This window comes from Littorina saxatilis, linkage group LG12 (genome assembly GCF_037325665.1).
Source record: "Littorina saxatilis isolate snail1 linkage group LG12, US_GU_Lsax_2.0, whole genome shotgun sequence".
Lineage (NCBI taxonomy): Eukaryota > Metazoa > Mollusca > Gastropoda > Littorinimorpha > Littorinidae > Littorina > Littorina saxatilis.
Window position 1 is genome coordinate 5,509,320 of NC_090256.1, and position 15,875 is coordinate 5,525,194.

Genomic DNA, 15,875 nt, shown 5'->3' on the forward strand with positions numbered 1-15,875 from the left:
AACCAATTTGGTTGAAAAATGAGAGCGTGACAGTGCCGCCTCAACTTTCACGAAAAGCCGGATATGACGTCATCAAAGACATTTATCGAAAAAAAGAAAAAAACATTCGGGGATATCATACCCAGGAACTCTCATGTCAAATTTCATAAAGATCGGTCCAGTAGTTTGGTCTGAATCGCTCTACACACACACACGCACAGACAGACAGACACACATACACCACGACCCTCGTTTCGATTCCCCCCTCTATGTTAAAACATTTAGTCAAAACTTGACTAAATGTAAAAAAGAAACAAAAGTTGTGATTGACCGAGAATGATCTTGCGAGGTTGTTAGGGCCTACAACAATCTAGTAACTGATGAAAAGGAAGACAAAAGCAAGGAATAACAAGTCTCGTAAGGCGAAATTACTACATTTAGTCAAGCTATCGAAATCACGGACTGAAACTGAACGTACTGCATTTTTTCACCAAGACATTAACAAGGTGTATTCCCGAAGCCTTCGATAGTTTGGGACAAGACTTCGTCGAAGTAGTGACAGGAGCAAATCATCTAGGTGTGGTATTTGACCATCGCCTAACATTTCTAAAACAGATGCAGTTCCTCATGACTTCTTGCATGAAAGCTTTGGACGTTCTCCGGTTAGGAGCTAGGCCATACACATTGGTAGTGCTGTCTGTGGACGTTGTCCGGTTAGGAGCTAGGCCATACACATTGGTAGTGCTGTCTGTGGACGTTGTCCGGTTAGGAGCTAGGCCATACACATTGGTAGTGCTGTCTGTGGACGTTGTCCGGTTAGGAGCTAGGCCATACACATTGGTAGTGCTGTCTGTGGACGTTGTCCGGTTAGGAGCTAGGCCATACACATTGGTAGTGCTGTCTTTGGACGTTCTCCCGTTAGGAGCTAGGCCATACACATGGGTAGTGCTGTCTTTGGACGTTCTCCGGTTAGGAGCTAGGCCATACACATTGGTAGTGCTGTCTGTGGACGTTGTCCCGTTAGGAGCTAGGCCATACACATTGGTAGTGCTGTCTGTGGACGTTGTCCGGTTAGGAGCTAGGCCATACACATTGGTAGTGCTGTCTTTGGACGTTGTCCGGTTAGGAGCTAGGCCATACACATTGGTAGTGCTGTCTTTGGACGTTGTCCGGTTAGGAGCTAGGCCATACACATTGGTAGTGCTGTCTTTGGACGTTGTCCAGTTAGGAGCTAGGCCATACACATTGGTAGTGCTGTCTTTGGACGTTGTCCCGTTAGGAGCTAGGCCATACACATTGGTAGTGCTGTCTTTGGACGTTGTCCGGTTAGGAGCTAGGCCATACACATTGGTAGTGTTGTCTTTGGACGTTGTCCGGTTAGGAGCTAGGCCATACACATTGGTAGTGCTGTCTTTGGACGTTGTCCGGTTAGGAGCTAGGCCATACACATTGGTAGTGCTGTCTTTGGACGTTGTCCGGTTAGGAGCTAGGCCATACACATTGGTAGTGCTGTCTTTGGACGTTGTCCGGTTAGGAGCTAGGCCATACACATTGGTAGTGCTGTCTTTGGACGTTGTCCGGTTAGGAGCTAGGCCATACACATTGGTAGTGCTGTCTTTGGACGTTGTCCCGTTAGGAGCTAGGCCATACACATTGGTAGTGCTGTCTTTGGACGTTGTCCGGTTAGGAGCTAGGCCATACACATTGGTAGTGCTGTCTTTGGACGTTGTCCGGTTAGGAGCTAGGCCATACACATTGGTAGTGCTGTCTTTGGACGTTCTCCCGTTAGGAGCTAGGCCATACACATTGGTAGTGCTGTCTTTGGACGTTGTCCGGTTAGGAGCTAGGCCATACACATTGGTAGTGCTGTCTTTGGACGTTGTCCGGTTAGGAGCTAGGCCATACACATTGGTAGTGCTGTCTTTGGACGTTCTCCCGTTAGGAGCTAGGCCATACACATTGGTAGTGCTGTCTTTGGACGTTGTCCCGTTAGGAGCTAGGCCATACACATTGGTAGTGCTGTCTTTGGACGTTCTCCGGTTAGGAGCTAGGCCATACACATTGGTAGTGCTGTCTGTGGACGTTGTCCCGTTAGGAGCTAGGCCATACACATTGGTAGTGCTGTCTTTGGACGTTGTCCGGTTAGGAGCTAGGCCATACACATTGGTAGTGCTGTCTTTGGACGTTGTCCGGTTAGGAGCTAGGCCATACACATTGGTAGTGCTGTCTTTGGACGTTGTCCGGTTAGGAGCTAGGCCATACACATTGGTAGTGCTGTCTTTGGACGTTGTCCGGTTAGGAGCTAGGCCATACACATTGGTAGTGCTGTCTTTGGACGTTGTCCGGTTAGGAGCTAGGCCATACACATTGGTAGTGCTGTCTTTGGACGTTCTCCCGTTAGGAGCTAGGCCATACACATTGGTAGTGCTGTCTTTGGACGTTGTCCCGTTAGGAGCTAGGCCATACACATTGGTAGTGCTGTCTTTGGACGTTCTCCGGTTAGGAGCTAGGCCATACACATTGGTAGTGCTGTCTTTGGACGTTGTCCGGTTAGGAGCTAGGCCATACACATTGGTAGTGCTGTCTTTGGACGTTCTCCCGTTAGGAGCTAGGCCATACACATTGGTAGTGCTGTCTGTGGACGTTGTCCGGTTAGGAGCTAGGCCATACACATTGGTAGTGCTGTCTTTGGACGTTGTCCAGTTAGGAGCTAGGCCATACACATTGGTAGTGCTGTCTTTGGACGTTGTCCGGTTAGGAGCTAGGCCATACACATTGGTAGTGCTGTCTTTGGACGTTGTCCGGTTAGGAGCTAGGCCATACACATTGGTAGTGCTGTCTTTGGACGTTGTCCGGTTAGGAGCTAGGCCATACACATTGGTAGTGCTGTCTTTGGACGTTGTCCGGTTAGGAGCTAGGCCATACACATTGGTAGTGCTGTCTTTGGACGTTGTCCGGTTAGGAGCTAGGCCATACACATTGGTAGTGCTGTCTTTGGACGTTGTCCGGTTAGGAGCTAGGCCATACACATTGGTAGTGCTGTCTTTGGACGTTGTCCGGTTAGGAGCTAGGCCATACACATTGGTAGTGCTGTCTTTGGACGTTGTCCGGTTAGGAGCTAGGCCATACACATTGGTAGTGCTGTCTTTGGACGTTGTCCGGTTAGGAGCTAGGCCATACACATTGGTAGTGCTGTCTTTGGACGTTGTCCGGTTAGGAGCTAGGCCATACACATTGGTAGTGTTGTCTTTGGACGTTGTCCGGTTAGGAGCTAGGCCATACACATTGGTAGTGCTGTCTTTGGACGTTCTCCCGTTAGGAGCTAGGCCATACACATTGGTAGTGCTGTCTTTGGACGTTGTCCAGTTAGGAGCTAGGCCATACACATTGGTAGTGCTGTCTTTGGACGTTCTCCGGTTAGGAGCTAGGCCATACACATTGGTAGTGCTGTCTTTGGACGTTGTCCGGTTAGGAGCTAGGCCATACACATTGGTAGTGTTGTCTTTGGACGTTGTCCGGTTAGGAGCTAGGCCATACACATTGGTAGTGCTGTCTTTGGACGTTGTCCGGTTAGGAGCTAGGCCATACACATTGGTAGTGTTGTCTTTGGACGTTGTCCGGTTAGGAGCTAGGCCATACACATTGGTAGTGCTGTCTTTGGACGTTGTCCGGTTAGGAGCTAGGCCATACACATTGGTAGTGCTGTCTTTGGACGTTCTCCGGTTAGGAGCTAGGCCATACACATTGGTAGTGCTGTCTTTGGACGTTCTCCGGTTAGGAGCTAGGCCATACACATTGGTAGTGCTGTCTTTGGACGTTCTCCGGTTAGGAGCTAGGCCATACACATTGGTAGTGCTGTCTTTGGACGTTGTCCAGTTAGGAGCTAGGCCATACACATTGGTAGTGCTGTCTTTGGACGTTGTCCAGTTAGGAGCTAGGCCATACACATTGGTAGTGCTGTCTTTGGACGTTGTCCGGTTAGGAGCTAGGCCATACACATTGGTAGTGCTGTCTTTGGACGTTGTCCGGTTAGGAGCTAGGCCATACACATTGGTAGTGCTGTCTTTGGACGTTGTCCGGTTAGGAGCTAGGCCATACACATTGGTAGTGCTGTCTTTGGACGTTCTCCGGTTAGGAGCTAGGCCATACACATTGGTAGTGCTGTCTTTGGACGTTGTCCGGTTAGGAGCCAGGCCATACACATTGGTAGTGCTGTCTTTGGACGTTGTCCGGTTAGGAGCTAGGCCATACACATTGGTAGTGCTGTCTTTGGACGTTGTCCGGTTAGGAGCTAGGCCATACACATTGGTAGTGCTGTCTTTGGACGTTCTCCGGTTAGGAGCCAGGCCATACACATTGGTAGTGCTGTCTTTGGACGTTGTCCCGTTAGGAGCCAGGCCATACACATTGGTAGTGCTGTCTGTGGACGTTCTCCCGTTAGGAGCCAGGCCATACACATTGGTAGTGCTGTCTTTGGACGTTGTCCGGTTAGGAGCTAGGCCATACACATTGGTAGTGCTGTCTTTGGACGTTGTCCGGTTAGGAGCTAGGCCATACACATTGGTAGTGCTGTCTTTGGACGTTCTCCCGTTAGGAGCTAGGCCATACACATTGGTAGTGCTGTCTTTGGACGTTCTCCGGTTAGGAGCTAGGCCATACACATTGGTAGTGTTGTCTTTGGACGTTGTCCGGTTAGGAGCTAGGCCATACACATTGGTAGTGTTGTCTTTGGACGTTGTCCGGTTAGGAGCTAGGCCATACACATTGGTAGTGCTGTCTTTGGACGTTCTCCGGTTAGGAGCTAGGCCATACACATTGGTAGTGCTGTCTTTGGACGTTGTCCGGTTAGGAGCTAGGCCATACACATTGGTAGTGCTGTCTGTGGACGTTGTCCGGTTAGGAGCTAGGCCATACACATTGGTAGTGCTGTCTTTGGACGTTGTCCGGTTAGGAGCTAGGCCATACACATTGGTAGTGCTGTCTTTGGACGTTCTCCGGTTAGGAGCTAGGCCATACACATTGGTAGTGCTGTCTTTGGACGTTCTCCGGTTAGGAGCTAGGCCATACACATTGGTAGTGCTGTCTTTGGACGTTGTCCGGTTAGGAGCTAGGCCATACACATTGGTAGTGCTGTCTGTGGACGTTGTCCGGTTAGGAGCTAGGCCATACACATTGGTAGTGCTGTCTTTGGACGTTGTCCGGTTAGGAGCTAGGCCATACACATTGGTAGTGCTGTCTTTGGACGTTGTCCGGTTAGGAGCTAGGCCATACACATTGGTAGTGCTGTCTGTGGACGTTGTCCGGTTAGGAGCTAGGCCATACACATTGGTAGTGCTGTCTGTGGACGTTGTCCGGTTAGGAGCCAGGCCATACACATTGGTAGTGCTGTCTTTGGACGTTGTCCGGTTAGGAGCTAGGCCATACACATTGGTAGTGCTGTCTTTGGACGTTGTCCGGTTAGGAGCTAGGCCATACACATTGGTAGTGCTGTCTTTGGACGTTGTCCGGTTAGGAGCTAGGCCATACACATTGGTAGTGCTGTCTTTGGACGTTGTCCGGTTAGGAGCTAGGCCATACACATTGGTAGTGCTGTCTGTGGACGTTGTCCGGTTAGGAGCCAGGCCATACACATTGGTAGCGCTGTCTTTGGACGTTCTCCCGTTAGGAGCTAGGCCATACACATTGGTAGTGCTGTCTTTGGACGTTGTCCGGTTAGGAGCTAGGCCATACACATTGGTAGTGCTGTCTTTGGACGTTCTCCCGTTAGGAGCTAGGCCATACACATTGGTAGTGCTGTCTTTGGACGTTCTCCCGTTAGGAGCTAGGCCATACACATTGGTAGTGCTGTCTCTGGACGTTGTCCGGTTAGGAGCTAGGCCATACACATTGGTAGTGCTGTCTTTGGACGTTCTCCCGTTAGGAGCTAGGCCATACACATTGGTAGTGCTGTCTCTGGACGTTGTCCGGTTAGGAGCTAGGCCATACACATTGGTAGTGCTGTCTTTGGACGTTCTCCCGTTAGGAGCTAGGCCATACACATTGGTAGTGCTGTCTTTGGACGTTCTCCCGTTAGGAGCTAGGCCATACACATGGGTAGTGCTGTCTTTGGACGTTCTCCGGTTAGGAGCTAGGCCATACACATTGGTAGTGCTGTCTGTGGACGTTGTCCCGTTAGGAGCCAGGCCATACACATTGGTAGTGCTGTCTGTGGACGTTCTCCCGTTAGGAGCCAGGCCATACACATTGGTAGTGCTGTCTTTGGACGTTGTCCGGTTAGGAGCTAGGCCATACACATTGGTAGTGCTGTCTGTGGACGTTCTCCGGTTAGGAGCTAGGCCATACACATTGGTAGCGCTGTCTTTGGACGTTCTCCGGTTAGGAGCTAGGCCATACACATTGGTAGTGCTGTCTGGAGGAACAGCAAGGTCTGCCGTGAAGCTGCTCGACACAGTGCATCACCAAGGTCTTGGCATATTTCTGTGACCTTTCAGGCCTTTTCCTTCACACTATGTGTAGGTAGAGTTGAAAGAAAGTTCCCAAAGTTCCGACGCCTAAAACTGGCTTCAAACTATGCTTGCAAGCTGTAATACATGCCAACAAACCTAGCCTACAAAAATGTGTTCGAGCCATGGTATACGGAGTTTTTTTAAAACCCATAAAAATGAAATCCGATCTCTTTTCATTCGCACTTTCACTTATGTAACCAAATCTTAAATTGAGTTGGTGGTGGTGAGTGAGATCAAGATCTTAAACACATTTAAGACATTGGAACCTCTGAACTCGATCTAACCGAAGAAAAAAACAAGACAAACAAGTCGCGTAAGGCGAAATTACTACATTTAGTCAAGCTGTGGAACTCACAGAATGAAACTGAACGTAGTCCGCCGCTAGTGCAAAGGGCAGTGAAAGTGACGAGCCTGCTTGGCGCTGTAGCGATTGCGCTGTGCTTCATAGCACGCTTTACTGTACCTCTCTTCGTTTTAATTTTCTGAGCATGTTTTTAATCCAAACATATCATATTTATATGTTTTTGGAATCAGGAACCGACAAGGAATAAGATGAAATAGTTTTTAAAACGAGTTCGGAAATTTAATTTTAATAATAATTTTTATATTTTTAATTTTCAGAGCTTGTTTTTAATCCAAATATAACATATCTATATGTTTTTGGAATCAGAAAATGATGAAGAATAAGATGAACGTAAATTTGGATCGTTTTATAAAAAAAAATTTGTTTAGAATTTTCAGATTTTTAATGATCAAAGTCATTAATTAATTTTTAAGCCACCATGCTCAAATGCAATACTGAAGTCCGGCCTTCGTCGAACATTGCTTGGCCAAAATTTCAATCAATTTGATTGACAAATGAGGGTGTGACAGTGCCGCCTCAACTTTTACAAACAGCCGGATATGACGTCATCAAAGACATTTATCGAGAAAAAGAAAAAAAACGTCCGGGGATATCCTTCCCAGGAACTCTCATGTCAAATTTCATAAAGATCGGTCCAGTAGTTTAGTCACAATCGCTCTACACACACACACACACACACACACACACACACACACACACACACACACACACACACATACACACACACACACACACACACACACACACACACACACACACACACACACACACACATACACCACGACCCTCGTCTCGATTCCCCCTCTATGTTAAAACATTTAGTCAAAACTTGACTAAATGTAAAAAACGCCCTGATATGGCCCTTTGTGTTCGGCTGGGCGTTAAGCAAACAAACAAACAAACGAATAACAAAAATGTTCAATACAGTCTTTTTCTCCAGCACGTTTTGTCCAATTTACGACTAGCGCCTTGCTGAACTGCACGTGCATTTGATTTTTGTTCGAAGCCAGAACAAAAGATAAAAAACCCACAAAAAATACCGCAATGAAAGCAGGGAGAAAGAAAGAATCAAAACTTGACTAAATGTAAAAAGGAAACAAGTGGGTTTTTTTTGCGCCAAGAGTGAACCAAATGATTTTTAATTTTTAAGGGTGAAATCGAGTAATATAATTAGGGAAAAGAACCATCCCATATTTTGTTTTCTCTCAAGTCAACATGGGAGTTCCGTCAAACACTTCTGGCGTCTCCTCCAATTACTTCAGTAAATAAGAAGAAATGACTCGACCGCAGCTGATGCCAGGGTAAAGTTGTTCAATGCCATTACAAAATCATTCACGTTTGCAAAACAAGGACAATTTAACCTAAGTCTAGAAAACCGTACCAATTCTGGTCACGACTACTAAACTATCTGACAACAGCAGAGTGACAGAGTGTACATCACATAAAGGAAAGGATGCTAAGAGAGCGGTCTGAGGCCATTCATTTTAGGCCGGAGTGGCGGCAAGGGAGGTAGAGGAATTGACGACACACAATTAAGGTACTTGCAGCCCACGTGAGCCTCAACAGTGGTTCTTAGACCGGTAGTTCTCTGCTAAGCCGACATCAGAGAGATGGAAAAACAAAAGGGGAGAAAAAACCAGCATACAGCTGTGTGTGCCCACCCTTCCCCCCGCTCCGTCTCGCTGGCTGAAAAGTCAATTCCCTACATGTACATATACTGTTGCTGTTAGTGTACTAGGCAGCACAGTCTAAAGGTACTTATCTTGAAAATATCCCACTTGCATTCACACACACATACACACACACACACACACATACAGTCTAAAGGTACTTATCTTGAAAATATCCCACTTGCATTCACACACATATACACACACACATACACACACACACACTCGCGCATAAAACACACACACACTCGCACTAATCGACATTCACGACCTTCACACTAAGCTTATTTCTGAAGGCAAGATTATACATTTTATGTGGGCGCCCAGTCATACGGGCATACAAGGTAACGAAATTGCTGACAAGGCAGCAAAAAGGGCTCTGGAGATGGCGGTTCCACCGCTTCCTGAACAATCAGTCCCTTTCTCCGACCGGCGTCGAAAGACCCTTTTTACAGTGTAAAACTATGGCAAGACCGTTGGTCTGCCTGCAAAGAAAATAAACTCTACAAGATACGTCCTGAGCTATCACAGCCCTGGCTTTTGATAGCTTCAAATGGAAAAGAAGAGAGTATTTTGGCTGGGTTGCACACTGGTCACACTGTCTTATGTGACTCATGTGCACCTGCTCAAAAGAGATGAAGCACCATGGTGCGACGCCTGTGATAATAGCTTTTCTGTGATAAATGTCCTCACTGAATGCAATGATTTATATGATTTGCGAGTGAAGTATTTTGACTCCTCTATTTTGAAACAGATTTTTATGGAGACCAGCTCTACAGCTCTATTTCTATTTTTAAGGGAGTCTGGCCTTTATTTTAAGATTTGAATTTTAAAGTTCATCAACACGTAGGGTTTCGACTTAACTTTTGTGTTCTCTTCGGGTGACGTTCCTGACTTTGTTTTTTGACTTTGTTTTTTAAAATTGGTTTAATTTAAAGTTGTGCAATGTTAAACTTGTGGAGTCCTGATTTGGCCTAAATGGTCCGCTGGACCCATTAAGCAACAGTTAACTAACGCTGATGGGATCTATGTCGACCAAAAGAGTGGGATTCCCTGTAGGTGGAGTTCCTGTAGGGGGATTTCCTGTAAACAGGGAATCCCACAGGGTCTAGGTCCAGTAGTGTTTCGCTGTTATCGCTGAAAGTCACGTGATGCTTAGCGACATCGGTAGAATTTGATGTTTTTCGATCTTTAGTGATAATTCTTAGAAATTCGAGTATGGTTTGCAAGTTTTATTGAAAAACTCTAACCTGTGGAATTCCCTGTGTACAGGGAATCCCTCTACAGGAACTCCACCTACAGGGAATCCCACTCTTTTGGTCGACATAGACCCCATCAGCCTAACTAACACACTCGCACACAAAACACACACACACACAACACACACACACACACACACACACACACACACATACACACACACACACACACACACACTTACTACTAGCAGGCGGAGTAAGACAGATACCTTGCTGCTTCAGTTGACGGATTGGAGCAGCGGAGGGAGACCGGGGGTGAAATGGATGTGTGTTAAAAACATGGCGGGACAATTTCCGGAACCTTACGAAAGCTGGCACTGCACGAAGCACCATTTTCCGCTCTGCGAGTTTTCAGCGCAACGGGACAGGTGATTCCTCCATCTCCTCTCGCCGTGTGTGTGTGTGTGTGTGTGTGTGTGTGTGTGTGTGTGTGTGTGTGTGTGTGTGTGTGTGTGTGCATAAGTCTGTCTGTGTGTGTGTTGTGTGTGTGTGTGGGGTATTTCTAGTCTATAGAACGATGCTATACAGGGTGCTCAATCCAACGCCAGAAGAACCGGAGGAGACATTATGGCTGTCGGGAAGACGCCGTTTATTGCCTGCTTCAAACCTTTTTATGTTAACTAGTCATGTAGTGTGTGTGTGTGTGTGTGTGTGTGTGTGTGTGTGTATCATTAATTACCAAATTTGTGTGGACTGATGAACATTTATAATTCTTTCTAATGATGTCTTTTATATACATTCATTCGTTTATTCTTCACTTTTTCTATTCTGAACCCAAAAGTCTCGCACACATGTCAGTACAGATTTTTATTCGCTCAGATTATCGACAGGAACCTTGTATGTCAATATCCCAAAGTAATCAGAAAAGATGCCACCATGCAAAGGAAGCAGCCAAGCCGTTGTGTTTTGGAATCTTTTCTCGTGAATTTGTATTCTTATCCTCTGCAAGAGTCTGGGCAGATGTGTGTCGTTCTACATGATCTGCTTCTGATCTTCTGCGTTCCCAGCCATGCTAAATGTTCAATTCGGTCTGTAGGGCGAAGTCCGCAGCCCGCCGCAGCGACGTTGCCGACCCCCACAGCTTCTCGTGGGCCTCGTTCTACATGGTCGTATATGGGATGTCGAAGATACCTTAAACACTTAAGGAAAGGAACTTTGCATTTGAAAGAAGAATTGAAGGTATCCTGTTTTAGAAATGCCCTGGATGGCGACAGACTGATGGAAGCACTCCAAGAAAATACATGCAGAGCGTGTAATTGTCTCCGCCAGATAATGGTGGTCAGGGACACATGGCTTCAGAAGAAACGGTAGTAATTAAACCTGCCCCCACCCCCTCCCTATACTTGACGATCCACTATACTTGACGATCCACTATACTTGACGATCCACTATACTTGACGATCCACTATACTTGACGATCCACTATACTTGACGATCCACTATACGCCACATGTCAATGAGAAACGACCATTCATTTCAGTTTTTCGTTGCCCGAGGGTCCTGTAGCTAAAACAGCAGATGTAAAAGATAAACTTTTCTCACCTCTGTTGTGGTCGGCCGTGAGTTATAACTCCGGCACATCAATGTATTTGAATAACTTGCGTGTCCTAGTCCTGAGAGCAATAAATACTGCTAAAACATCATCTACATTAATGTCAGGCCGTATGTTTGAAGAACATGAATTTATTGTAACAGTATAGACAAATTTTCTTTTATTATATGCACTACTGTTGTAAAGCACACGACCATCAGTGGTGCTGCTGCGGTCATCTTTTGTGCAGGAGGAAGTCCGTGTGTGTCGACACCATGGCTAAAAGTAAATGTCCGGGAAAATAGGCACAAACGAAGTAACGTCTTTCGGAAATATAATTTGATTCCATTTTAGGGGGCCTTTTTACAAACGAATATCCCTTAAACAACCTTCAAAAGTTGTTATTTTATGTACTGCTGAGGTGCGTCTGATTCTAACGAAGAGGCAACTAAGCTCGAGAAACAACAAGTCGCGTAAGGCGAAAATACATTTAGTCAAGCTGTCGAACTAACCGAATGAAACTGAACATTTTTTCACCAAGACCGTATACTCGTTGCATCGTCAGTCCACCGCTCGTGGCAATGGCAGTGAAATTAAAAAGTCAGTATACCGCGGTAGTGGTTGCGCTGAGTGGGAAAGCACGCTTTTCTGTACCTCTATTCTTTTTAGCTTTCTGAGCTTGTTATTAATCCAAACATAACATATATATATGTTTTTGGAATCAGGAACCAACAAGGAATACGATGACAATTTTTCTAACCGATTCTGGAATTTTCAATTTAATCATAATTTTTATATTTTTAAATTTTAGAGCTTGTTTTTGTTTTTATCCAAATATAAGATATTTATATGTTTTTGGAATCAGGAAATGACGAAAAATAAGGTGAACTTGTTTTTGGATCGTTTTATAACAAAATAATTTTAATTACATTTTTCAGATTTTTAAGGACCAAACTCATTAATTAATTTTTAAGCTTTCAAGCTGAAATGGAATACCAAAGTCCGGCCTTCCTCGAAGATTGCTTGACCAAAATTCCAATCAATTTGGTCAACGAATGAGGGCGTGACAGTGCGGCCTCAACTTTTACTAAAAGCCGGATATGATGTCATTAAAGACATTTATCGAAAAAATGAGAAATATATATCCGGGGATATCATACCCAGAAACTCTCATGTGAAATGTCATGAAGATCGGTCTAGTAGTTTTCTCTGAATCGCTCTACACATACACACGCACATACATACACACATGCACCACGACCCTCGTCTCGATTCCCCGTCTATGTTAAAACATTTAGTCAAAACTTGACTAAATGTAAAAAGACTTGAGGGTTCCATAACCGTCATCTACGTTACTGGTTTTTTTTTCTGTTTCACCTTGTGATATACTTTTTGCACACAGGAGCATTCTGCGAGTTTTTAATTTATTTATAGTTAGGGCCGACCGGTGACTCTTGGCTCTGTCGTGAGGTCTTGTACATTACCGTAATCTACGTTAGCGTAATCTACGTTACCGTAATCTACGTTACCGTCATGTAGCTTGGATATATATACACACATTTAAAGTACGACTTAACGGGTTTTTCTAAATCATGACGGGCACCTATAATCGCATGTTGGTGAACGGTGAAGCTACACATAAAACACAAGTATTGAACAAAAAAGCAACATGTTTGTTTTTGGAACTTTTCAAAATCAAATTGGTCGCTTCTTATTGACATTGTATAGTGCAGCCTGCGCCTTGACCATGAAGAATGCATAAGGTCGCGTCATTTCTGTCTTTTGAGAGAGAGAGAGAGAGAGAGGGAGAGGGAGGGAGGGAGAGGGAGAGGGAGAGAGAGAGAGAGGGATTGATTGATTGATTGATTAAACTTTATTACAGAAGGATGGAGATTGTAGGCATTGCCTAGTCTTACAATCTGTCCTTGCAAACAAAGACGAGAACAAAACAACACATGAAAAGAGTATATGGACACTACGAATTTGACGAAACATACATATGGTAATAAGGGAGAGGGAGGGAGAGGGAGGGAGAGAGAATGTGCGCAACTTGACCGGTGCGGAAGCGAAGTCACTCCAAATAAATGAAAGCGTGTAGTAGTACAAGCACAATATTTGCTGGTCTAGACTGCGACGGCCCCCGGTGGAAACCAAACACTGTCCTTCCTTCCTGCCTCCATTTTGTAGGGTCCAGCACAACAGCAATCTGTCACACCATACTCGCGAAGACAAGAGTTTTTCTGAAGAGTAGGACTTGAGAGCATATATGTGTGAGTTTGTGTGTGTGTGTGTGTGTGTGTGACAGACAGACAGACAGACAGACAGACAGACAGACAGACAGACAGACAGAGAGAAAATTAAATGAGATGAGACGAGACGAGATGAGATGAGACGAAGAGTAGGCTAGTTTAGATGTTGACATTCAAGAAAAATACAAGACAATGGAGTCGATTACCGAAGAGTGGCTGCGTTGTAGCCTACTTTGTCCTGGACCCTCACACCGACATCAAGATGCCTGTCTGGAATATCTATAATCTTTTTTCTCTCTCTCGGTTCTGCTATCGAAACAAGTCAACCGAAGGGCTTTTAACTCTCAAGACACAAAGACAGAACAGCACTGGTGATGTAGAAATAGTGTGGGTCTGACAAGATAATGACATTTTCTGCAGAATCTCAGACTCGTTGGGCGTGAGACTCATTATACTGTCACAGAAATATTAGGACCTACGGTTTACAGGGAAGTAATTGTCTGAGTCTCTGTCTTCTAAGACTGAAATAAATACCCTAATTTGTTTTTATATATAGCCGGATGCGATATTTGAAAAACAACATCACAAATCTGAAGAAAAAAAGTGTTGCTTCTCAAAAATAGTCACCTCCAAAAAACAACAAAATATCTATTCTAACAAGATATATCTTTTCATACAACTGGGCATACACATGCATGTATCTGTTCTAATGCTGGAGGGAGTTGGTGGGCGCCTAGAGAGGTGTTAGCTGTGGGGGTCGGGTGGGGGTGTCCATCGAGGTGAGGGTTGCGGTACATGAAGCTGAGGAAGAGAAGAGAAAAGAGAAGGGATTGCGAAAGGACGAGGGAATGGACTGTGCAAATTCATTTCCCACTAACCCCAAGTAATCAGATTCTTTCTACCTCACTCCACTACCAAGGGTCTAGATTAGGAGGGGTCACTTTTCTCCCCAGAGCACAGTTGGTGTTCATCCAATCCTTAATTTCTTCTCTCTGGACCCCGGCCCTGTCCCTGTTTGCACTGACCCCGGCCCTGTCCCTGTTTGCACTGACCCCGGCCGGCCCTGTCCCTGTTTGCACTGACCCCGGCCCTGTCCCTGTTTGCACTGACCCCGGCCCTGTCCCTGTTTGCACTGACCCCGGCCATGTCCCTGTTTGCACTGACCCCAGCCCTGTCCCTGTTTGCACTGACCCCGTCCCTGACCCTGTTTGCACTGACCCCGGCCCTGTCCCTGTTTGCACTGACCCCGACCCTGTCCCTGTTTGCACTGACCTCGGCCCTGTCCCTGTTTGCACTGACCCCGTCCCTGTCCGTGTTTACACTGACCCCGTCCCTGTCCCTGTTTGCACTGACCCCGGCCCTGTCCCTGTTTGCACTGACCCCGTCCCTGTCCGTGTTTACACTGACCCCGTCCCTGTCCCTGTTTGCACTGACGCCGGCCCTGTCCCTGTTTGCACTGACCCCGGCCGGCTCTGTCCCTGTTTGCACTGACCCCGGCCCTGTCCCTGTTTGCACTGACCCCAGCCCTGTCCCTGTTTGCACTGACCCCAGCCCTGTCCCTGTTTGCACTGACCCCGGCCCTGTCCCTGTTTGCACTGACCCCAGCCCTGTCCCTGTTTGCACTGACCCCAGCCCTGTCCCTGTTTGCACTGACCCCAGCCCTGTCCCTGTTTGCACTGACCCCAGCCCTGTCCCTGTTTGCACTGACCCCGGCCCTGTCCCTGTTTGCACTGACCCCAGCCCTGTCCCTGTTTGCACTGACCCCGTCCCTGACCCTGTTTGCACTGACCCCGGCCCTGTCCCTGTTTGCACTGACCCCGACCCTGTCCCTGTTTGCACTGACCTCGGCCCTGTCCCTGTTTGCACTGACCCCGGCCCTGTCCCTGTTTGCACTGACCCCGTCCCTGTCCGTGTTTACACTGACCCCGTCCCTGTCCCTGTTTGCACTGACGCCGGCCCTGTCCCTGTTTGCACTGACCCCGGCCGGCTCTGTCCCTGTTTGCACTGACCCCGGCCCTGTCCCTGTTTGCACTGACCCCAGCCCTGTCCCTGTTTGCACTGACCCCGGCCGGCTCTGTCCCTGTTTGCACTGACCCCGGCCGGCCCTGTCCCTGTTTGCACTGACCCCGACCCTGTCCCTGTTTGCACTGACCTCGGCCCTGTCCCTGTTTGCACTGACCCCGGCCCTGTCCCTGTTTGCACTGACCCCGACCCTGTCCCTGTTTGCACTGACCTCGGCCCTGTCCCTGTTTGCACTGACCCCGGCCCTGTCCCTGTTTGCACTGACCCCGTCCCTGTCCGTGTTTACACTGACCCC

At 46.9% G+C, this 15,875-nt stretch overlaps 2 protein-coding genes across 2 annotated transcripts; one reads left to right on the top strand and one right to left on the bottom strand.

Moving 5' to 3' along the window:
* Nucleotides 1–548: 548 nt before the first annotated feature.
* LOC138982127 (mucin-5AC-like) lies at nucleotides 549–9,855 on the bottom strand. The gene is made up of 2 exons (XM_070355346.1): nucleotides 9,770–9,855; nucleotides 549–6,417 (listed from the first exon to the last, which is right to left on the bottom strand). Exons 1-2 carry the CDS (start codon nucleotides 9,853–9,855, stop codon nucleotides 549–551), a joined length of 5,955 nt encoding a protein of 1,984 aa, XP_070211447.1.
* Nucleotides 9,856–14,702: 4,847 nt separating this feature from the next.
* On the top strand, nucleotides 14,703–15,566 carry LOC138982141 (uncharacterized). The gene has a single exon (XM_070355364.1). The coding sequence runs from the start codon at nucleotides 14,703–14,705 to the stop codon at nucleotides 15,564–15,566; it is 864 nt and encodes a 287-aa protein (XP_070211465.1).
* Nucleotides 15,567–15,875: the final 309 nt, after the last annotated feature.

Excerpts from the sequence above, each read along its gene's own strand:
- LOC138982127 (XM_070355346.1), bottom strand. The coding sequence starts at position 9,855 with ATGGGGTCTATGTCGACCAAAAGAGTGGGATTCCCTGTAGGTGGAGTT. Across the intron at positions 6,418-9,769 it reads GTACACAGGGAATTCCACAG|CTTCACGGCAGACCTTGCTG; the intron begins GTTAGAGTTTTT and ends TGTGTCGAGCAG.
- LOC138982141 (XM_070355364.1), top strand. The coding sequence starts at position 14,703 with ATGTCCCTGTTTGCACTGACCCCAGCCCTGTCCCTGTTTGCACTGACC.